This window comes from Aquarana catesbeiana, linkage group LG03 (genome assembly GCF_042186555.1).
Source record: "Aquarana catesbeiana isolate 2022-GZ linkage group LG03, ASM4218655v1, whole genome shotgun sequence".
NCBI lineage: Eukaryota > Metazoa > Chordata > Amphibia > Anura > Ranidae > Aquarana > Aquarana catesbeiana.
The window spans coordinates 258,530,152-258,550,201 of NC_133326.1; the positions used below are offsets into that span (position 1 = coordinate 258,530,152).

The 20,050-nt window shown below is 39.2% G+C and overlaps 1 protein-coding gene across 1 annotated transcript in view; it reads right to left on the reverse strand.

Moving 5' to 3' along the window:
- NAV3 (neuron navigator 3) overlaps positions 1 to 20,050 on the reverse strand; it is a gene marked incomplete in the record, with an annotated part of 918,952 nt that overhangs the window by 671,144 nt on the left and 227,758 nt on the right. Inside the window, 1 exon segment of the mRNA XM_073620003.1 lies at positions 19,153 to 19,550. Coding sequence (XP_073476104.1) covers positions 19,153 to 19,224 — 72 coding nt within the window.

The window sequence follows — 20,050 nt, forward strand, 5'->3', positions numbered from 1 at the left end:
CTACATCCACAGCTTCAGCTTGACTGGTTCCTTTGCCAATGTCTATGTCTTACCCATAGTCCAAGTCAGCGCTCCCAAAGGCAAACCAAATCCTCGGGCCTGAGTTAACTGGCATGTGTTATCCGGGGGGGTCATCTCTCACCATCAGGATGGTGACTCCAACCACCACCTGCTCTGTGGCCAACCAGGATAGCACCAACACAGGTACCTACTCCATTCCTAACTGAATTAAACTCTCCACCTTTCCTTTTGTACATGCTTTTTTCCATTGAGACAGAAATAAGGCCAGGAATAAACTTGCATAAATTTTACTTAACTTTTTGTGCTTAACGGGTTACAAGGATCTACAATTTGGCATATCTTCAGTGCAACAACATTTAAACAGTCCACAACATATGGTACTAAAAAGGGGCAATATTCTTTCATCTATTATTTGGTCACTGAGTGGTGCATTCAAATTTCAGATTTATCGCATACAGTTACATGAGGGGAGCTGTGGTGTTACTCACTGTTTAGTGCATGCTGCTTATGTCTCAGTAGGCCAGAAGCCTGCACTGGTCCTTTCCCTAGTATCCCCCAAAGAGCAGGGGGTGTCATCCTACAATGAGGAAAAACACTTTTCTCTGCTCACCCCACTGACATTCCCAAAAAGATCCTGGGGTGACTCCTCCCAAAATTGAAATAGGCAGCAGGCAGGGCCAAATCAAAGGAAATGACAACACAGGGAGTGCCCAAAAACCTAAAAGGGAACCACCTACCTACACACTTCTTTGTTACCAAAGTGGGAAAGTGTTAGAATGTCTGTTAGAATTATACTACTAACTATATACTTGATGGAGATTTTCCACTACATTCTGTCCTGACCAAAGGGAGTTAAGGGGATTTCTCCCCGACTGGGACACAGACAGAAGTGAAAACACAAAGTCCTTTCAACACATTGTTGCACATTGTTATCTTTGGACTGCTATAATAAATACTAATGGACACCTAAACCCATGGTGTGGTACTCTTGTAATCCTGCACCCTCCTGTATAAACCCCTGGTTTCCGGAGGCTCCTCCATGGTAAAGAGCTGCCCAAAAAAAGTCTGTACTCTTCACACTGAGAAACAAAACCCATTTTGTATCCAGCAGCTCCAACCTAGATATTTCAAAGCAAGAGCTTTAGAAATTCTAGGCTATAATTACTGGACATTGTTTGGTGGAATACCACAATATCAACATGGTTGCATAGTTGCAGTTGGACTTGTACTTTATATTTTGATTTAGTCCCAATAGATAGGTGTTAAGGCTCATGCACAGGAATATGTTACATATGTTTGGAGCATTTATAAATATTGATGGAAAACATATTACGTTGTAGGATGAAACCAATTTTTCTTTGGTTCTGTTAATGTTTTACTATTCAAATGTTTTACTATTCATTGAATGCAGCCTTATGCTAGCTTATGCATTTTTAAGAGGTTCCTTGCTGTACTTTTTTGCTTTTGAAAGCTTTCTGATTTTGCTTACATAAATAAGAAAAATCAACTGTATAACAACATCAAAATAAAACTACAAAACAGGCAAATGAAAAAATACACATAGATATCTTCTTTTTATCTCTTGCAACCAGAAGGTGGTATGTTTTAAACAAGAGCAGCAGTTTTCTCTAGGCTAAATCAGCCCTCTAAGTTTTACGCAGCTTATAGACAGGATATCTCTAAACATGCATGCAGTGCTGGACTTTCTTAAAGAAAACCCAGTATGTTTGCAAACATGCAAAATACAAATTGTTGGAAATATGCACTTGGCATTTTCAATATACTATATCTGTCTGATGTTTCAAGCATTTACGTAATAATGAGAACCATTTATGCCTAGGCTTATTCAAGAATGTTAATATTAACATCTTATTAGGTCCTAAAATATTATAATGGTGCATGCTTAACTCTTAGAAGCTTTATTTATGTTTCTTGTTTATCTTTGTTTTTTTTGTCCTGACTCTCCAGCTTCATCCAGGGTGGCTTGAACCCTATAGTTGCTACCCTGTCAACTGTGCTAAGCAGCAAAAATCAGATGTGACAGTTAGGCTGCATACACACCTGAGCGTTTCAAAGTCGTGTGTTTTACTGCGTTTTTTGCCACGATTTTGTACAGGTCACCAATGTGAAAAGCAGAAAAACGCCTGTAATCTGCCCTAAATAAGCTCATGTTCTTTTTTGAGCTGAAAGCGTTTTTCAGGCATTTTGCTTCAGGTGACAAAACGCTCAGATGTGACTAGGTGCCATTAAAATAAATGGGATTTTGCTTGTTGGGCATTTTTTATGCATTTTTATGGCATTTTATGAGCAATTTATGAGCTGAAAACACTCAGGTGTGAATGCAGCCTAAAGCTGCTTTTTATTTCATCCGTGGGACAGTCAGGAAATCCTACATGAGCAACATGCTGTTTTCCATCTAATGCACTGAATGATTCGCACCCGCACTGCAGGTGCAGGTACCGAGCATATGCGATCTCTGAGCAATGCCAGTTTAGCCATACAGCCATACAGCACCGCGATCTGTGAACTAAACTGGGGGTGTCAACCCGCAGTGGTTCGCACATGGCAGTGCAAATTTCCCTTGTTATCGCCAAGCAATGATGGAAAAGAAAATGCAATTCATCCGACCAAACCAGATTGATTGCTTCATGGTACAGTTCTGATGCTCACGTGCAAATTGTAAGCACCTTTTGCTGTGGATGCTGGCCAGCATGGGCATCCCGACCATCTGCGGATACTCAACCCAATACATAACAAATTGCGATGCACTGTGTGTTCAGACACCTTTTTATCAGACCCAGCATTAACTTTGCAAGCAATCTGAGCTACAGTAGTTCTTCTATTAGATTGGACTATGCGCATCAATGAGCCTTGGCCACCAATGACCCTGTAGTTGATTTACCGGTATTTTTTCCTTGAACCACTTTTGGAAAGTTCTGATCACTGCAACATATCCATCTCTAAATGTGGCTGAGGCCACTATTACTATCATTCATGCACAGGTTTCCTCTTGTAGCTTCCATTGTAGACCTGTCAGCCAGACACCTTCTTCAGTTAGTTGCCCTTTCTCACCTTTCTGGCATTACCGTAAACAGTTATGCATCTTCCCAGGGTTGTCCGAGTGCCTTACACATCAAAATCTATAATACCTACTCAGGTAGGATCAAGTTCTTGGGAATGGTATTCTATTCATTTTCACACTCCTAACTGCAGAGGGGTCCATTTCTGTCACAGATGACTGCGTTCTTTGTGTTGCTTAATCCTCCTCAGCCCTACCCCTCTCCCAGGACACCACTTAAACTACAAGTTCAACAAGAATCAGTCTGTACTGCTCCCTTCCATAGTAAGGACCTGACTTTTCAGTGTCCTGCAACAGCTCCTCTCATACAGTCTCTCATTCCTTTTTGTTTTCCCCTTCTTTCTTAGGGAGTCTGGGATATGAGCAAGTCATCAAAAGGTCACAGATGCTATTTGCTGGACTATGACCAGGAAAGAAATGAGTAAACCCTGCTAGGGAGGACTTTTCTAGTGGATGTATCCTCTTGCCTACTCCCTGAGACTGGTTCTATTGAACAGTGTTCCCGGAACGTAGGGAGATCCGCCTATTGGTCAATCTATCGACCTCAACTGGACTTCAACTAGGGAAGCATGATCTTCACCTCTTAAACTTTGTAGGATCTTTCCTCTCTACAGACCGATTTACTAGCTTCCTATGCTAGTGTTGAGGCAGTCATTTGTGACCGCTGATATTATTTTGCAGATCTGCTTTTTTGATCATCCCTACTTTGAAAGTTTTGCACAGGAGTTCGCCGCCTTTGTCCCTGTTAGGAAGTATCCAACAGGCTATAAACATGATTACCCTGCTACAGGGTAAGTGTAGGGACAGTGTAAGTCTGGAGGCTTTTGTGGGTCCTGATTACTGGAAGATACTTTTTCTTCTGTGACCGAGCTATGGTCACCTGAGGAAGTCTCCTTTTCCCCTTCCTGTTTTATATCAGGTGAATAATCCTAGTACAAATACCAGGATTTCAACCCCACACTCCTTGGTGGAGGATTCTGTTTTTACAGGCATAGGTTAGATGATTTCTAAAATCATATATTTTATAACTGGCTAGGAAGACTTGCAATGTGGTTACCACACCTCTCAAATGCCTATTGGTGTTGGTTCAATCCTAAAATTCTTGTATGCCAGTTTGAATCACAATAAATCTTTATCCCTGCCTATCTTTTCATACATATACCTGTTACTACTGTGCAGAGCTGAGAGATAACCGAACAGCTTCATGAGCTCTTGAGATTTTCAAATTTCTGAAATTTTAGAATTTTCAAATTTCCGAATGTTCAAATTTCCTAATTTTGGAATTTTGGAATTTCCGATATTTCGAATTTTTGAACTTCCGAATTCGAAAAACTAGTTGACTGGCAGGTATTATCCTGAATTTTTTTTTTAGGGCCCCTCTTTACTGAAGTCAAGGGTCATAAATATTCAACTTCACCTATGGCTGTTAACCGACTGGTTATTTCTCCCAAAATGTTTTTTTTCCCTCAATTCCCTAATTGAGATACATGGATCCTTCTTGTAGCATTTTTCCCAAGACTGACTTTTAATTGTCCAGTTTGGGAGCACCAGGTTGATCCTTGGTGTTCCCCCGTGGGTTGTAGCAATTTCCAAACTGTATGGCATTTTTTCATCTAGACTTCAAGTATTGATCCCTTCAAATACTCTTGCACACTGCATTGCAGTGTGATCTCTACTTTGTTGGATTACTTAGTGGCTTTTGCCCACTCCTCATGTGGACTTTTGAATGTCCCAACAGTTTAAGAATTTCTATAATTCCTGCATCCCTCAATGGCAGTAATAAAAATCAGATAATTGTACTTGTCTACTGAGGCATAACGGTTGGAGGTGGGGTTATATGAGGCTGGCTTAATTAGTGGGGTTATATGAGGCTGGCTTAATGCTTTTTGTTTGGCAGTGTCTACAGTTTCTACAATTCCTGGGCCCCTCAATGAACTTCAAGAAAAAACAATTACAGTAAATACAAAAATATAATTTTTGTCTTAAGTTATACGTTAATCAAAAACTAAAGCGGGCTAACTCTGTAGGACTCTGTAGGACTAGTGCACCTGAAAATTAAACAAGCTCTTTCCTAAGCTCATATCTATATAGTAAGCCAAGGAGAACTGTAGGTGAAAGAAATGTCAGATTGTTCCTTTAATGATTCATGCCTTGAAATACCATATACCAGTTCAGAATAGTAGGTTTAAAATATATTCCGTTAAAAAAAAACTCTTACAAGCTTTTGACTTTAGATGATTAAGAACATATGCACAGCATCAAATAAAATATTCATAGTGTAGAACATTTATCCCAGGGGTGTTAACAGACACATACTCCTAGGGCATGTGTCCTGGATTTCCCACTTGGTGCTCCTAAACAGCAATTTCCAGCTTATTGTAGGAAGCTGATTTCACACTTGATGGTTCCTGAATACTTCCTACTCACTTTACTTGGCATAACCAGCAATGTGGAACATAGAAGGGTTGATTTACTAAAACTGGAGAGTGCAAAATCTGGTGCAGCTGTGCATGGTAGCCAATTAGCTTCTAACTTCAGCTTGTTCAATTTGAGGAAAAAAAACTAGAAGCTGACTGCTTTCTACGGAGAGCTCCACCAGATTTTGCACTCTTTCTCTCAGTGACCACCAATAGTAGAGTATTCTTTTTCCAAGTGACCACAAATGCTAGGGCATTCTTCATTCCATTAGCCCCTAATATAAAGGATTTCCTTCTACTGACTACCAACATAGGGCTGGGGAAAAAATCGATTTAAATCTTGAATCGAATTGAGAGGTCAAAACGATTCAAAATTTAAACAAATCAATTTTTTTTTTTCACAGCGCCGGTCCTTAGGCGCTGCAGGCATGAGTTTTTAGGCGAGGCCGCGGCTTCGGCCTAGTCTGTGAGGCTGCGGCTTCGGCCTAGTCTGCGAGGCCGGACGCCGTGGACTAGGTCGAAGCCGCGGCCTCGCCTAAAAGCTCATGCCCGCAGCGCTCCTCAGGACCAGTGCGGTTTCCAAAGAAAAAAAAAAACTCGATTCGAATCGTGAATCGAGTTTTTTTAAGAGAATCGAAGATTTTTTTTTAAGAAAATCTCCCAGCCCTACACCAACATAAGGGGTAATTCATTACATGTTCCTAACCACTGCTTTATGTTACATTCTCCTTACTTCAGCACTCTGTACACTGTGCTATGTTACATACAGTAGTCTTGAATGCTGCACTCTGTATGCTGTGCTTTATGTTACAATTTCTTAACACTGTATGTTACTCCTGATCATGGCATTTTTTATGCACTTTTTTATGTCACATATTTTTGACTGCTGCCCTCTGTGTATTGTGCTCTATGATATATACTTATGGCTTATGTGCTGTATGTTGCATACTTCTGATCACTCCTGACTTCTGCAACTTATGTTGTAAGTTACAAATGCCTACACCCTACACTGTAAATGCTGTGTTGCACATTACATACCTTTGACCACTGTACATTATATGTTATGTTGTGAATAACATACGTTTTGCCACGATACTCTATAGACTGTGTTTTACATTGTTTTATTACATGCATCTAACATCTACACTCTATAGTCTTGGTTGCAACTCCTGTCTCTCAACTCCTGTCCTCAGGACCCACTAACAGGCCAGATTTTAAGTATTACCTTGGGGAGATGCAGACTAGAATACTGCAATCACTGAGCAGCAAATTATATCACCTGTGATGTATTTCAGTTATCTTGCAAACCTGGCCTGTTAGTGGGCCCTGAGGACAGGCGTTGAGAACTACTGCTCTATAGTTTGCTGCAAGTTACACATTACTGACCATTGCACTTTGTACACTGAACTCCAAGTTTTTATACTTCTGGTCACTGCACTTTGTAAGCAATGTTGTACATTACATCATCTAACCACTGTACGCTACAAATTATGTTACATGTTACATACTCCTGACCCTTGCGCTCTATAGATTGTGTTTTACATTACATTCATTTGACCGCTGCAAATCTATTTCCTATGTTGTATATTACATAATCCTACAAAATAGAAAAGAGTGTTGACTGCGCTAACCCCTATCATATATTAAAAAAACACCACTTTTGTTATAATAGTGAGATAAATCAAATGAATATTTTGAAACAATGAAAAATCGTGCTCAATCTATAAGTGTCTATATCACATGCAAATTATGCTAATCCAAAAAGTACGCAAAAATAACACCACATAAGTGTCCAACTAACACAGTCAAAATCAAAAGCAAAGTCAAAAAAACAAAAAAAATATATAAATTATTGTGTCCAGAGTTGCTGGTAAATTCAATATGCCAGCTAATTGGTGAGTCCAGGTGTGGACTTTCCACTATAAGTATGCTATTCCTGTGTGCATGAATCCCACATCTGTGATTTCATGTGACTTGTTCCATCACTTTAGTGACAACACCACCACCATATGGGTTGGCCACTCACCAGATAACGGTATATGCACTCCTTTGGTTCATTTAAAAGGGATAACCACTCCAGCGAGCAGCGATCATTGCGCAATATGTATACACTGTTTATTTATAAAAGGTTAAAAAAGACTATAAACTCACATTTTTTTGTGCCCATAAGCCGGCACCAAGCTTATCCAGCAGTTCAAATGGATGAAGGTGTTGCCGTGTATCTCCTATGCCGGTGTGTGGTGCAAGCCTAGTTTTCGCCTGGCAGGAAGTGACGTAGTGATGTCGTATTCTTCCCAGCAGCCTCTACGGGATTCGCAAATCCAATTGCGTCATCAGGAAGCAATCGCATAAACATGTCTGCTGTACTCTCTAAACTGTGCTGCATATTGTAACCAATGTGTTTTTTGGTTGTTTAGTAGTCCCCAGGTATTTTTAACCACTTAAGGACCATGTCACACCGATATACGTCGGCAGAATGGGCGGCTGGGCATAGCAACGTACTGGTACGTTGCCTTTAAGACGCATTGTGGGCACGCGCGCAGCAAGCTCCGTGAGCGTGACCGCGGGTCCCACGGACTCGATGTCTGCCGGGATTCCTGCGATGGAGAGGAAGAACGGGGAAATGCTGATGTAAACAAGCATTTCCCCATTCTGTCTAGTGACAGGACACTGATTACAGCTACCTGTGATCGGGAGCAGTGATCAGTGTCGTGTCACACATAGCCCATCCCCCCACAGTTAGAACACGTCCCTAGGACACACTTAACCCCTTCAGTGCCCCCTACTGGTTAACCCCTTCACTGCCAGTGTCAGTTTTACAGTAATCAGTGCAATGTATAGCACTGATTGCTGTATAAATGACAATGGTCCCAAAATGGCATCAAAAGTGTCCGCCATAATGTCGCAGCCACGATAAAAATCGCTGATTGCCGCCATTACTAGTAAAAAAAAATGATTAATAAAAATGCCATAAAACTATCCCCTATTTTGTAGACGCTATAACTTTTGCGCAAACCAATCAATAAACGCTTATTGTGATTTTTTTTTACCAAAAATATGTGGAAGATTACGTATCGGCCTAAACTAAGGAAAAAAATGTTTTTTTATATATTTTTTGGGGATATTTATTGACGCTTTTTTTGTTTATAGCGCAAAAAATAAAACCGCAGAGGTGATCAAATACCACCAAAGGAAAGCTCTATTTGTGGGAAAAAAGGATGTCAATTTTGTTTGGGAGCCATTGTCAGTTAAAGCAACGCAGGGCCGAATCGCAAAAAGTGCTCTGGTCTTTGGGCAGGCAAATGGTCCGGGGCTGAAGTGGTTAAAACTAAACAAAGTTTTTCTATATCTACATGCTGTCTACAGAAAAGCATAAGTAACAGAAAATGTCTTGTTTTTTATTAAATGACCCTTTGGGGTTTATTTACTAAAGCTGTGGAGTGCAAAATCAGTCTCACTTCTGCATAGAAACCAATCAGAAACCAGGTTTTATTTCCAAAGCTTAATTGAACAAGCTGAGGTTAGAAGGTGACTGGTTTCTCTGCAGAAGTGAGACTGATTTTGCACGCTCCAGGTTCAGTAAATAAACCCCTTCGGGTCATTTGTGCCTGTGAGAGTCATTAATGAAGGCATATTTTGTAGGCACAAGGACTGCAGCCTATATTTGCAGTATTTACAGAAAATAGGCTTTAAACATGCCTTTTTAGGCCACCTCCACCGCTCAGCATAATGTGGCCACAACCAATGATTGACATGTCAAACCCTATAATTTCACTCGGGTTAACGAAAAACCCAAACTTGCAGCCACAATTACAGTTTATTCTAAATGTCACCAACTACTAACAATGCATATATAAGTAAACATTTGATTACAAATTAGGGCCCATGACCAATGTTCAATTATCTAGGAATATTAATCAAATCAGACTCTAACACACAATGCAATATTTAATATATTAGTTGGTTTCCTAGATAATATTTTATATTGGCAATATATATAAGTGCAGCGCTTATACAAAAATAAACACATCAAAATAACTCTTACAAAATGAGTGAATCACAATACAAGCAAATCTGTATTAAAAAGCCCCAAGTGGCAATAGTAGATCCCAACAGTAAATGCTTTAGCAATTGAAGCAGATAAAATTATATTGTGATCTCCACCTCCAGTTCGTAAACAGTTTTGTAGCACCATGTGTCATCCACCAAACACTCTGAGGCTTACCAGAGAGTGTGTGATTCTCGCAAGAAAAGTCAAACAGCGCTTGTTGCCACCTTAGCAGTAAATCTCCTTAGAACTCGGTTCATTGCATAGTGATTTGCTCCTCCATCTCAGTCACAGTTAGGGCATAAGACATAAAAAAGAACCAAAACACCACCTCCAACAGTGTAAATACAGCAGGTAAATTTGTTAAAATTGGTTAAAAACTCTCCCTACCCATAGTTATTAAACAAGTTAAATGATAACAGCAACGGGAGACACATATGCACCAATAAGAACACCATGAGACAAAGATTTACTAGTATTATGTCTGTAAAATGTTGATGTATCACTCTGTCTTATCATCGGGAGGCTGCGACCTTCTCTCCCCCCCCCTCCCCCCTCTTTATTGCTTGTATTCCCGGGCTTTGCCCAAAAACTTTTGAAAAATAATAAACTATATATTTGAAAAAAAAAAAATTGGTTAAAAACACTTACATAAACGCTTGAATAAAATCCACATTAAAACTACAAAACCCAGAAACCTCAGCAATGCGCACACATGTGCATTGATGTCACGACCTCAAGCTCTGCCCAGCGCGTTTCATCAGACATGACATCAGAGGCATTTTACTTTATTTGTTTAGGAATGTCCGCATTATCATTTGGTATGGAAAAAATGTAGCAATATAAAGACTGCTGTTCAAATTGTCTTATTCTATTTTTAGTTAAATAAGTTGTTTTTCAACATGAATATACCTTTTAGCAAACCAAATTGCAATGATTTGTTACTGTGACTAATTCCTAACTATACTGTTATTGTGAATTTTTCATGAGGCAGCTCTGTCATGAGGAAGCAAAGCCCTGCTTCTCTGCTAAGGTGACCTCTTCCACACAGAAACGCAATACAGAACAAGGCATGGTAAATAAGTATTAGGGAAAGATTAGCTGCAAGAAGCTTATACTGGTGACAAGTCCCTTGCCCTTTGCCTAGCTTTTTGAGCATTCTCAGTTCAATCACAAAATCTAGCTTTCTAGAATCACATGTTTTGCAGTGTCAATACAAAGAGGATAATGCAGCTGGTTTAAACTGAGCTGGTAGTTATTTCCTTGCTTTTAAGTCAGACATTATCTGAACCCAAACACTTTAGTCAAATATACCATAGTATCGAAAGTATCGGGACGCCTGCCTTTACACGCACATGAACTTTAATGGCATCCCAGTCTTAGTCCGTTGGGTTCAATATTGAGTTGGCCCACCCTATGGGAATGTTTGACCAGAATCACATTTGTGAGCTCAGACACTGGATGTGGACAAGAAGGCCTGGCTCGCAGTCTCCGCTCTAATTCATCCTGAAGGTGTTCCATCAGGTTGAGGTCAGGACTTTGTACAGGCTAGTCAAGTTCCTTCACCCCAAAACTCGCTCAACCACACTATATTATTATTATTATTATACAGGATTTATATAGCGCCAACAGTTTGCGCAGCGCTTTACAACATGAGGGCAGACAGTACACTTACAATACAATCAATGCAGGAGGGATCAGAGGGCCCTGCTTGTTACAATCTAGAAGGGAGGGTCAAGTGGAAAAAAAAAAGGTAATAACTGTGGGGGATGAGCTGATGGAAAAAATGAAAATACACTTGTTAGGTGTGGGTAGGGTAGGCTTCTCTAAACAGAAGGGTTTTCAGGGATCATCTAAAAGCTAATAAAGTAGGAGATAAGCGAACAGGTTGGGGTAGGGCATTCCATAGGATTGGAGAGGCTTTGGAAAAGTCCTATGGGCGAGCATGGGAGGAGGTGACGAGGGAGCTAGAGAGCAGGAGGTCTTGAGAGGAACGAAGAGAACAAGTAGGTTGGTTTTTAGAGACTAAGCTAGTGATGTAGCTGGGGGCAAAATTGTGGATGGCTTTGTACATAGTTGTTAGAATTTTGAATTTAATTCTTTGGCCGAGCAGAAGCCAGTGGAGGGATTGACAGAGAGGTGTGGCAGACACAGAGCGATTGGTAAGGTGGATGAGTCTGGCAGCGGCATTCATGATGGATTGAAGAGGTGATAGACTATGTAAATGTAAGCCAATGAGAAGGGAGTTGCAGTAGTCGAGGTGAGAGATGACCAGCGAGTGAATTAAGAGCTTTGTTGTGTCATTGGTTAGAAAGGGGTATATTTTTGAGATGTTGCGGAGGTTGAGGCGGCAGGATTTGGACAGTGATTGGATATGTTGCTTGAAAAAGAATTCAGAGTCTAGGACTACACCTAGAACCTTGGCATGTGGGGATGGGCTTATAGTTGTGCCATCGATTTTGAAAGAGAGATCAGGGGAAAGGGCATATAGGGAAGGAAAAATTATAAGTTTGGTTTTGGATACATTGAGTTTGAGGAAGTGGTGTGACATCCAGACTGATATATCTGATAGTAAGCTTGTGATACGTGAGGAGACAGAGGGAGTGAGCTGAGGGGTAGAGAAATAGATTTGGGTGTCGTCAACGTAGAGGTGGTATTAGAAGCCATGGGAGCCTATCAGTTGACCCAGGGAGGCGGTGTAGATTGAAAATAGGAGAGGTCCAAGAACAGAACCCTGGGGGACCCCAACAAAGAAAGGAAGAGGAGAGGAGGAAGTAAGAAACGCTAAAGGTGCAGTTGGATAAGTAGGAAGAGAACCAGCAAAGTGTACAGTCACGGAGACCAAAGGCGTGTAGTTTTTTTGCCAAAAGTATTTGGCCACCCCTCCAAATCATTTCATGGAGGGGGGTTATGGTGTGGGGTTGTTTTTCAGGGTTTGGGCTTGGCCCCTTAGTTCCAGTGAAGGAAAATCAGCATACCAACACACTTTGGACAATTTCATGCTTCCAACTTTATGGGAACAGTCTGGGGATGGCCCCTTCCTGTTCCAACATGACTACATGACTGCACAAAGCAAGGTCCATAAAGACATGGATGAGTGAGTTTGGGGTGGAGGAACTTGACTGGCCTGCACAAAGTCCTGACCTCAACCCGATAGAACACCTTTGGGATGAATTAGAGCGGAGACTGCGAGCCAGGCCTTCTTGTCCGCATCACTGCCTAACCTCACAAATGCGCTTCTGAAAGAATGATCAAACATTCCCATAGACACACACCTAAACCTTGCAGACAGCATTCCCAGAAAAGTTGAAGCTGTTCTAGCTGCAAAGGGTGGCCAACCCAATATTGAAACCTATGAACTAAGACTGGGATGCCATTAAAGTTCATGTGCGTGTAAAGGCAGGTGTCCCAATACTTTTCATAATATAGTGTATGTTTTTGCACACTGTCCTCTAATATCAAAACCTTTTTTATATGCTATGTTTTCACTCAATAAAAACAGAAAAGTTTATTTACACTCACTTCCTATTCTAATGTGACAATTCTGCAGTATGGTTACCCTTTCTTAGACTACAAGCGGTCATACCAATGCACAGGGCAGACATTGCAGTAAAACTACGATGTTCAACTTCTGCTGGAGGGTGCAAACATCTACTGGAAGTTCTCACAAAGAGGCTGACTTTAAAGCTGAGAATCCTCACACAATACATTTCTATAACTATCTACTTCCAAATAAAGTTAATATTTACACAATCTATTGTTTGAAGATTCTTAGTTCCTTTAGTGAAATCAGTATGAAATAGCCTAGGAGAGAAAATGGAGAGAAACCAGGTTCAAAATGAAGTGAACTTATCTTTGCAAAGAAATAATATAATTTTCTTTTATTTACAGTGCTCTTCAAAATTAGAGTTTTATTTTAATGTAGGCTCATAAACTACATTAGAAAATGAAATTAGAAATATAACTAAAATATGAAACTAAGTTGCAGATACTTTAGCATGCAAGTCATAACATAAAAGGGCAATAAATAAGACAAACGGAAAACATATAAAGGGGTTAGAAAAGTAGGCCAAGATCAAGTGCTCTAAAAAATATCTCCAGGAAGCCTAAAGGAAAAGAAGTTTAACTGTAGAGTTGCCTGCACCATACTGTACTATTACTACATAGACGGGTTTCAAAGCAATCACATCATGAATATCATTACAAATGTTCTTCGGCTTTTCATCTGTCACAGTCTAAAAATTATTTTAAGAGTATTACAAACATGCAACTTCATGTATTAAGGCTTTTGCAATTATATCACATATAAAAGTAATTAATGCTACTATTGGATTATGTTCTTTTTTTAACAGAGCTTCCAATGGATTACAAAGTGTATGAATTAGTATATACACTGAAACCACACTACTGGGCACTTCAATCATATGTGAGTCATAGGTAGGTCATTAAGACCACATAAGATGTAAATATATATAACATAAGAAATCACACAACATACCATATACTGTCTAAGTAATACAGTGCTGGTCTATGCCACTTCTTGAGCATAATTGAAAGTGTAAGTTCTCCTTTACAGAAAATCTGTAAGGTGAACTTACACTGGACCCCCTCCTCAGACCCCCCAGTCTCGCTATACCAGAGTCCCGCGATCCCCCGCAGTGAGACACTGGGTCACCACTTCACTGGTCCGGGGATTTGTTTTCGTTTTTAAATCTTTTTATTAATTTTATTTAAAAAAAATAATAACATTACAAAACATATCATAACATCCACGGTCACATATAAATATAAAATCACATATAAATATAACGCTCCTAGAGTTTGCATAATACAAAAACATTTAAAATATCCTTTAATACTAATTATTTCCAAAGTCCTCTCAATCCAGAAGGAAAAAAAAGGAAGGGGGGGAGGGGAAAAGGCGAAGGAAAGGAAGAAAATGAAAGGGGGAAAAATACAATGGCATTACCAGTGTAAAAATGGAGAACCAGAGGGCCCCAATAGGACATCTCCGATTCCACCAATCAAAATGCTCACCTAAAACTACAAAATTGTCTCCCTATATTTACAACTGATAAGCTCACTGAGTACCGCTTTTATTTAGCCTTGAAAAAACCCTAAATACATAAAAAAGTAAAAAAGCAAAATCATTATTTATTAACCTCCCTGGCGGTTTTTCCGAATGTGGCTCGGGGTTAAAATTCAGGACCATTAGCGGTAACCCCGAGCCACACTCGGGATTACATCGCAGGATCCTGGTGTGGCTTTACTTACCTTGTCCCCGGGATCCTGCAATGTCCCCCGCTGTGTCTGCGGGCTCCATCCTCCTCCGAAGCCTCTCCGTGCCAGGCTCCGTTCCCTGTGAGCGGCGCGACGCACGGGGGCGGAGCCTGGCGGCAAATTCAAAAAATTGTAAAAACATAACACATACAGTACTGTATGAAATTATTTCACATCCCTTTTGTCCCCAGTGCTTTGTCCTATGCCCTGCATGCAGTTTTATGTTATATATACTGTTCTTTCTGCCTGGAAACTGGAGATTGTCCATAGCAACCAAAAAGTGTCCCTTTACATCAAAAGTGGCTTTAGACCAGCTAGAAAACAGCGATAGTAAATTAGAACACTTGCAAAATTGAGCGATAGTGAATCGTGGGGAAATTTATTTTATTATTATTATTTTTTAAAAATTTTTTTATTATTTATTTTTATTTATTATATTATAATTTATGTTTTTGTGTTTCAGACTTTATAATACCCGGGATATCTACTAGACTCTTGTTTGGACAGATTTAAGTGTGTTATTGTTAAGAATTACAGACCTACAATATAAAACGCCAAATTTCCATGCAAAATAATTGTACCGCTTTCAGCACCTAAAATCCGAAATAATCATACCGCCAGGGAGGTTAAGGGTGAATACCGAGGCAGCTAAATATGGCTATCATCCCAATTCACCTAAATACCGTGTCCCCTTTCAAAAAAATATATTTTTTCAATCCTCGCAACTTAATCTCCTATCTATACCTCTCAGTGTGTACGGATAGGAGCCATTCTAATTGGTTGGCACCATCACATGGACGGCGCTGGCCAATCAGACTCCACCTAGCCCGTTCTGTTCATGCTGGAGGAGAGGAGAGAAAACCAGGAGGATTTTAAATCCCAGGACCAGTAAAGCGACGCCCTGGTGTGCCACAGTGGGGGATCGTGAGACTTAGCGGGACCGGTGGGGATGAGGAGGGGGTCCAGTGTAATTTCACCCTACAGATTTTCTGTAAAAGTGAACTTACCCTTTAGAGATATTTTAGTGGTAGTTGTTCATGTTGGTTAAATGTTGCAATCCCCTGGTGGTTTACATGGTTGGAGCGCTCTTTTAATTAAGATATAACTAGGGTATTTTCCTAGGGATAGTTAAAAATGGCTTTAATATAGTCCTTAATATGAATGTACAGGTAGAAAAGCATCGAACAAGACACACAGGGATTCATTTAGTTATAGGAAACTAGACTGCTCATTTTCCAAAGAAATTTTTCTTTAGCATAGTGAATGTGGTGAAAGTTCACTTTGCAAAACATACCTCATCACATGCAAGGGAAACAAAAAGAAGAAAAAAACCTGTATGTTTCTTTCAAAAAAAGCATTTCTGAGCAGGGATGTATACTTCAGTAATTCAAGGATTAGGAATAGAATGATAGCCCCTTATTACTTCTTTTTAGTCAGTTCTTGGTACACTTGGTGACTTGTTATTAGTCTAAAGCCTAGTACACACGGGCCAAATGAAAGGTTCAATAGAAGCCGGCCTTTCAAAGGGGCATGACTGAAAAAGGTCTGCCAATCTACTGAATGGCTGAGATCGCTGACCGGAGTGTTCCCTGTCAGAACACAATAGCACAGCAGGGGAGATCACTGTACTAACATTGCATAGTTGGCACATCGGCTCCTCCTTTAATTCAATCCTTGCTGGATTGAATGAAAAAAAAACCTAGTCGTGTGTACCAGGCTTAAGGCTCTGTTCACACCTATGCAGGTGCTATAGTGCAAGTGCATTTTTGCACAATTTCACACAATTTTTCATGCATGCAAATGCAAAAAAGAAGCACATTTTTGTGCGTCATGTGATTGCACACATTTTTGTGCACATTCCTGCAATGCACAAATATGAACCTAATCTAAGATACTGCAAGTGAGTTTGCCAGCCCCCCGAACCTCATTGGATGTATTAAAAAAAAAGCCATAAAGGCCTTGAAATAAACATTACAGCCTTTTATTGATGTAAAAATGTATTCAACCCAAAACCAAAAATGTATTAAATTGTTGCTGACCAATCATCAGAAGATACGATGGCTGCATCAGCTTTCTTTTCTTTGGCTTTTTCCCTCTGTTTTCACCTAGTTATCTGGCCAGTAACACACCTCCGGTGTTAGTGAGACACAACTCTGGAGGAATGAGCATAGGAGGCACAGCAGACCAGCATTGTCAATCTGCGAGGGGGGGGTTAAATGTATAAACAGATTTAGAACCACTAACAAATTGAAGCCAAATTTCAGCACACACTTTATAATCATTTACAACACACAGGGGTTGATTTACTAAAACTGGGGCACTCAGAATCTGTGCATGGTAGCCAATCAGCTTAAAACATCAGTTTGTTCAATTAAGTTTTGACAAAAAAATCTGGAAGCTGATTGGTTTCTATGCAGAGCTGCACCAGATTTTGCACTCTCCAGTTTTAGTAAATCAACCTCACGTTTTTGTTTTTTTTTGGGGTAAAGGTTTTGCATGAATAAATAATATTTTAATAACCCCTGTCAGTGTTAAGTGGTTTGTCTCATCCATGTAAAATGATACATTTTGCTGGAGAGTTTTTGCTGTGAAAAGCATTAGACTTGCTGGCTGGATGACCAGATGAAAATAGAAGAAAAAAAGCCAGAAAAAGAAAACGAATGCAGCCATCACATCTAAGAATTGGTAAGCTGCAATATATTAAATGTTTGCTTTGGGGTTTAATACTGCTTTAAGGACCTATGCAAACAACCTACAAATTCCAGCTGTAAATTTGATCCATCAAACATTTTATCTTCATTCCCACTATTATCAGATTTAAAAAAAAGTGGAAAGCTTTCAGCTGCCTTTGCCTGCAATATGCCCCACTGACACTTGGTTGCAGATCTAAAAAAAAGATTTGACATGAGATCATAAATAACAAAAGCCTCAAAGTATTTTAGTAAATATAAGTTAAAATCATAAACAGAAAATCCAGTTTTCCAATGATGGTTTCAATCATATCATAATTTTACAAGAAGATATGGTAGCTTTACAAATGACAGCCATAATCCTCCTGAAGGTTAAGGCATGATATGAATATCCCCAGTTTGAAATCCCTATGATCTATATATCATAAGTACCTATCTATAAGTATCAGATACATCATAGACACTAATACTGTCATTGGAAATGCATAGAAGGAAACAAATAGCCTACCAGTTATACACAAATTCATTTAAACCAAGACGATCTATATTTAAGAGAGACAGAAAACTTGCCAGCAAGACCAGACATCTATATTAACATGTCAGCCTTGTTGCAAAGTGCTATTTTCATATACAAATGAATGTATATTATATCAAATCCAAATACTGCCTGTTTGAAGAATAAATGCACGAAAGCTATAAAGCAGTTTTTACAGATAAATAGGTGTAACATTTTAATAACAAGCAAATAACTATTAACTTAAAAAAAAATAGTGACATTCGTAAAAGTTATTCTATCTGTAATGCATTGTCCCTTTCTATTAAAGTGTTGTTAATTATTTATAGGATTATGCAGATGGGAAAATTTTCTCCATAGCGATTATGAATAGCTAATTACTAATGCATGCTGTATTGTGCTGAACAAAGCAATAACACTCTATTGTACAAGAGACTAGTCCTTATTTAACCTCAAGCATAGTTATCCAAACTTTAAAAGAGGAGCTAAAATAAAATCTGTATATTAGTGTACTGATTTATAAAAGGTTTGCCATCCCAGCGAGCCTACAACTACTTCAAACAGCTACTCAAGTTTGAGAAAAATGTATGGGAGGACATGAGGGACATGAACTAAGGGTTGCGCGGATGGTAAACCTTTTTGTAAATTAGCCACAAAGTATACACTTTTATCATGAATAAGAATCAAAGGCATACAGTAGCAGTATAATATACTAATAATGTGTTAATCTGCAATGAAATGAAGAATTACTTAGCACTCTGGTTTCAGTAGCTAAATTATATATCTGTCACTCTTTTAGACTCATAATATGGCAATAGTGATTAACTGTCTATGAGGTAATTTAATTAGGTTCCAAAAAAAATCATGTACATGCCGTAGAAATAAAAAAACACCATTGTGTAGAGTCTCAACCTTTTATAAAAGACTAAGATCGATGAGTATCCTTCACTTCCCAACCAACACCATCTTTTATTATATCCCTCATGAAAAGTATAGTGAGGAACTAATTATGACCAAAGATCTTAGGCTTATGGAAAGGTATAAGGAGCCCCATAGGTTTTACCATAGGTCACCCATGTTATCTGTGATATATACAGGCTTACCTTTTTCTGATCTTCAAGCTTATGACTAATTGGATTCTTCCCATGTTTGCTCATTTCCGAAGATAAATCCATCACACCTACTTCTGCCCTTTGGAGTGGAGACTGCTCAGCAAACTAATCCACAATTTCGGAGTAACAAACACACAGATGTGCGTTTTCTTCCATCACAATACTGTGCTGAACATTACTGAGTCCAGGAAATTGTTAACAAGAACATTTATCAAACCCAGGAAATAAACCTCGCAACTCGGTCTTGAAGCCTTCAGTATCAGCATATCGGTCTAAAACACAGACTCTGAATGAGACCTGTATCCATCTAGAACTTAAACTCCAGTTGCTATCTTCTGCATTCTTCGCTCCCTTCCATTTTGGAGAAAATTTACATTTCTTCTATGAACCTGTCAAGATAAAACATAGAAATTTAGTGCTATATCTAAACTCAAAGCATATATTGTACTGTATCCAATCAATCCACGGAAAAAGGACAGTAGTGATATTTTAGAAATTCAATTCTTTTGGTTTATAGCTTTAGATATCTGATCATCTGGCAACTCCAACTGCACAAGTTATTTAAAAAATATTCAATCTGTATTCCAATCTTGATAAATGCATACCAAGTTTAAAAAATCTTCAGATTGCTCCACAGAGGTGTCTGGAGCCGAGGAGGGGTGACTTCTTAAAATGAAATTCCCCTCCAGTTAAATAGAAAATGTATTCCTTAATGCAGTGCAAAACCTTACACAAACCATGAACTTCAAAACTTCTAATATAGTAAAGATTTTAGTTGTGTATGAATGAATAGAGAATGCAACTAATTTAACCTGCATGAGGTTGCACAATTAATTTTTTTTTTTTATAAAAACAACAGCTTTCTTGAATAATGCAAGCAACATAATTA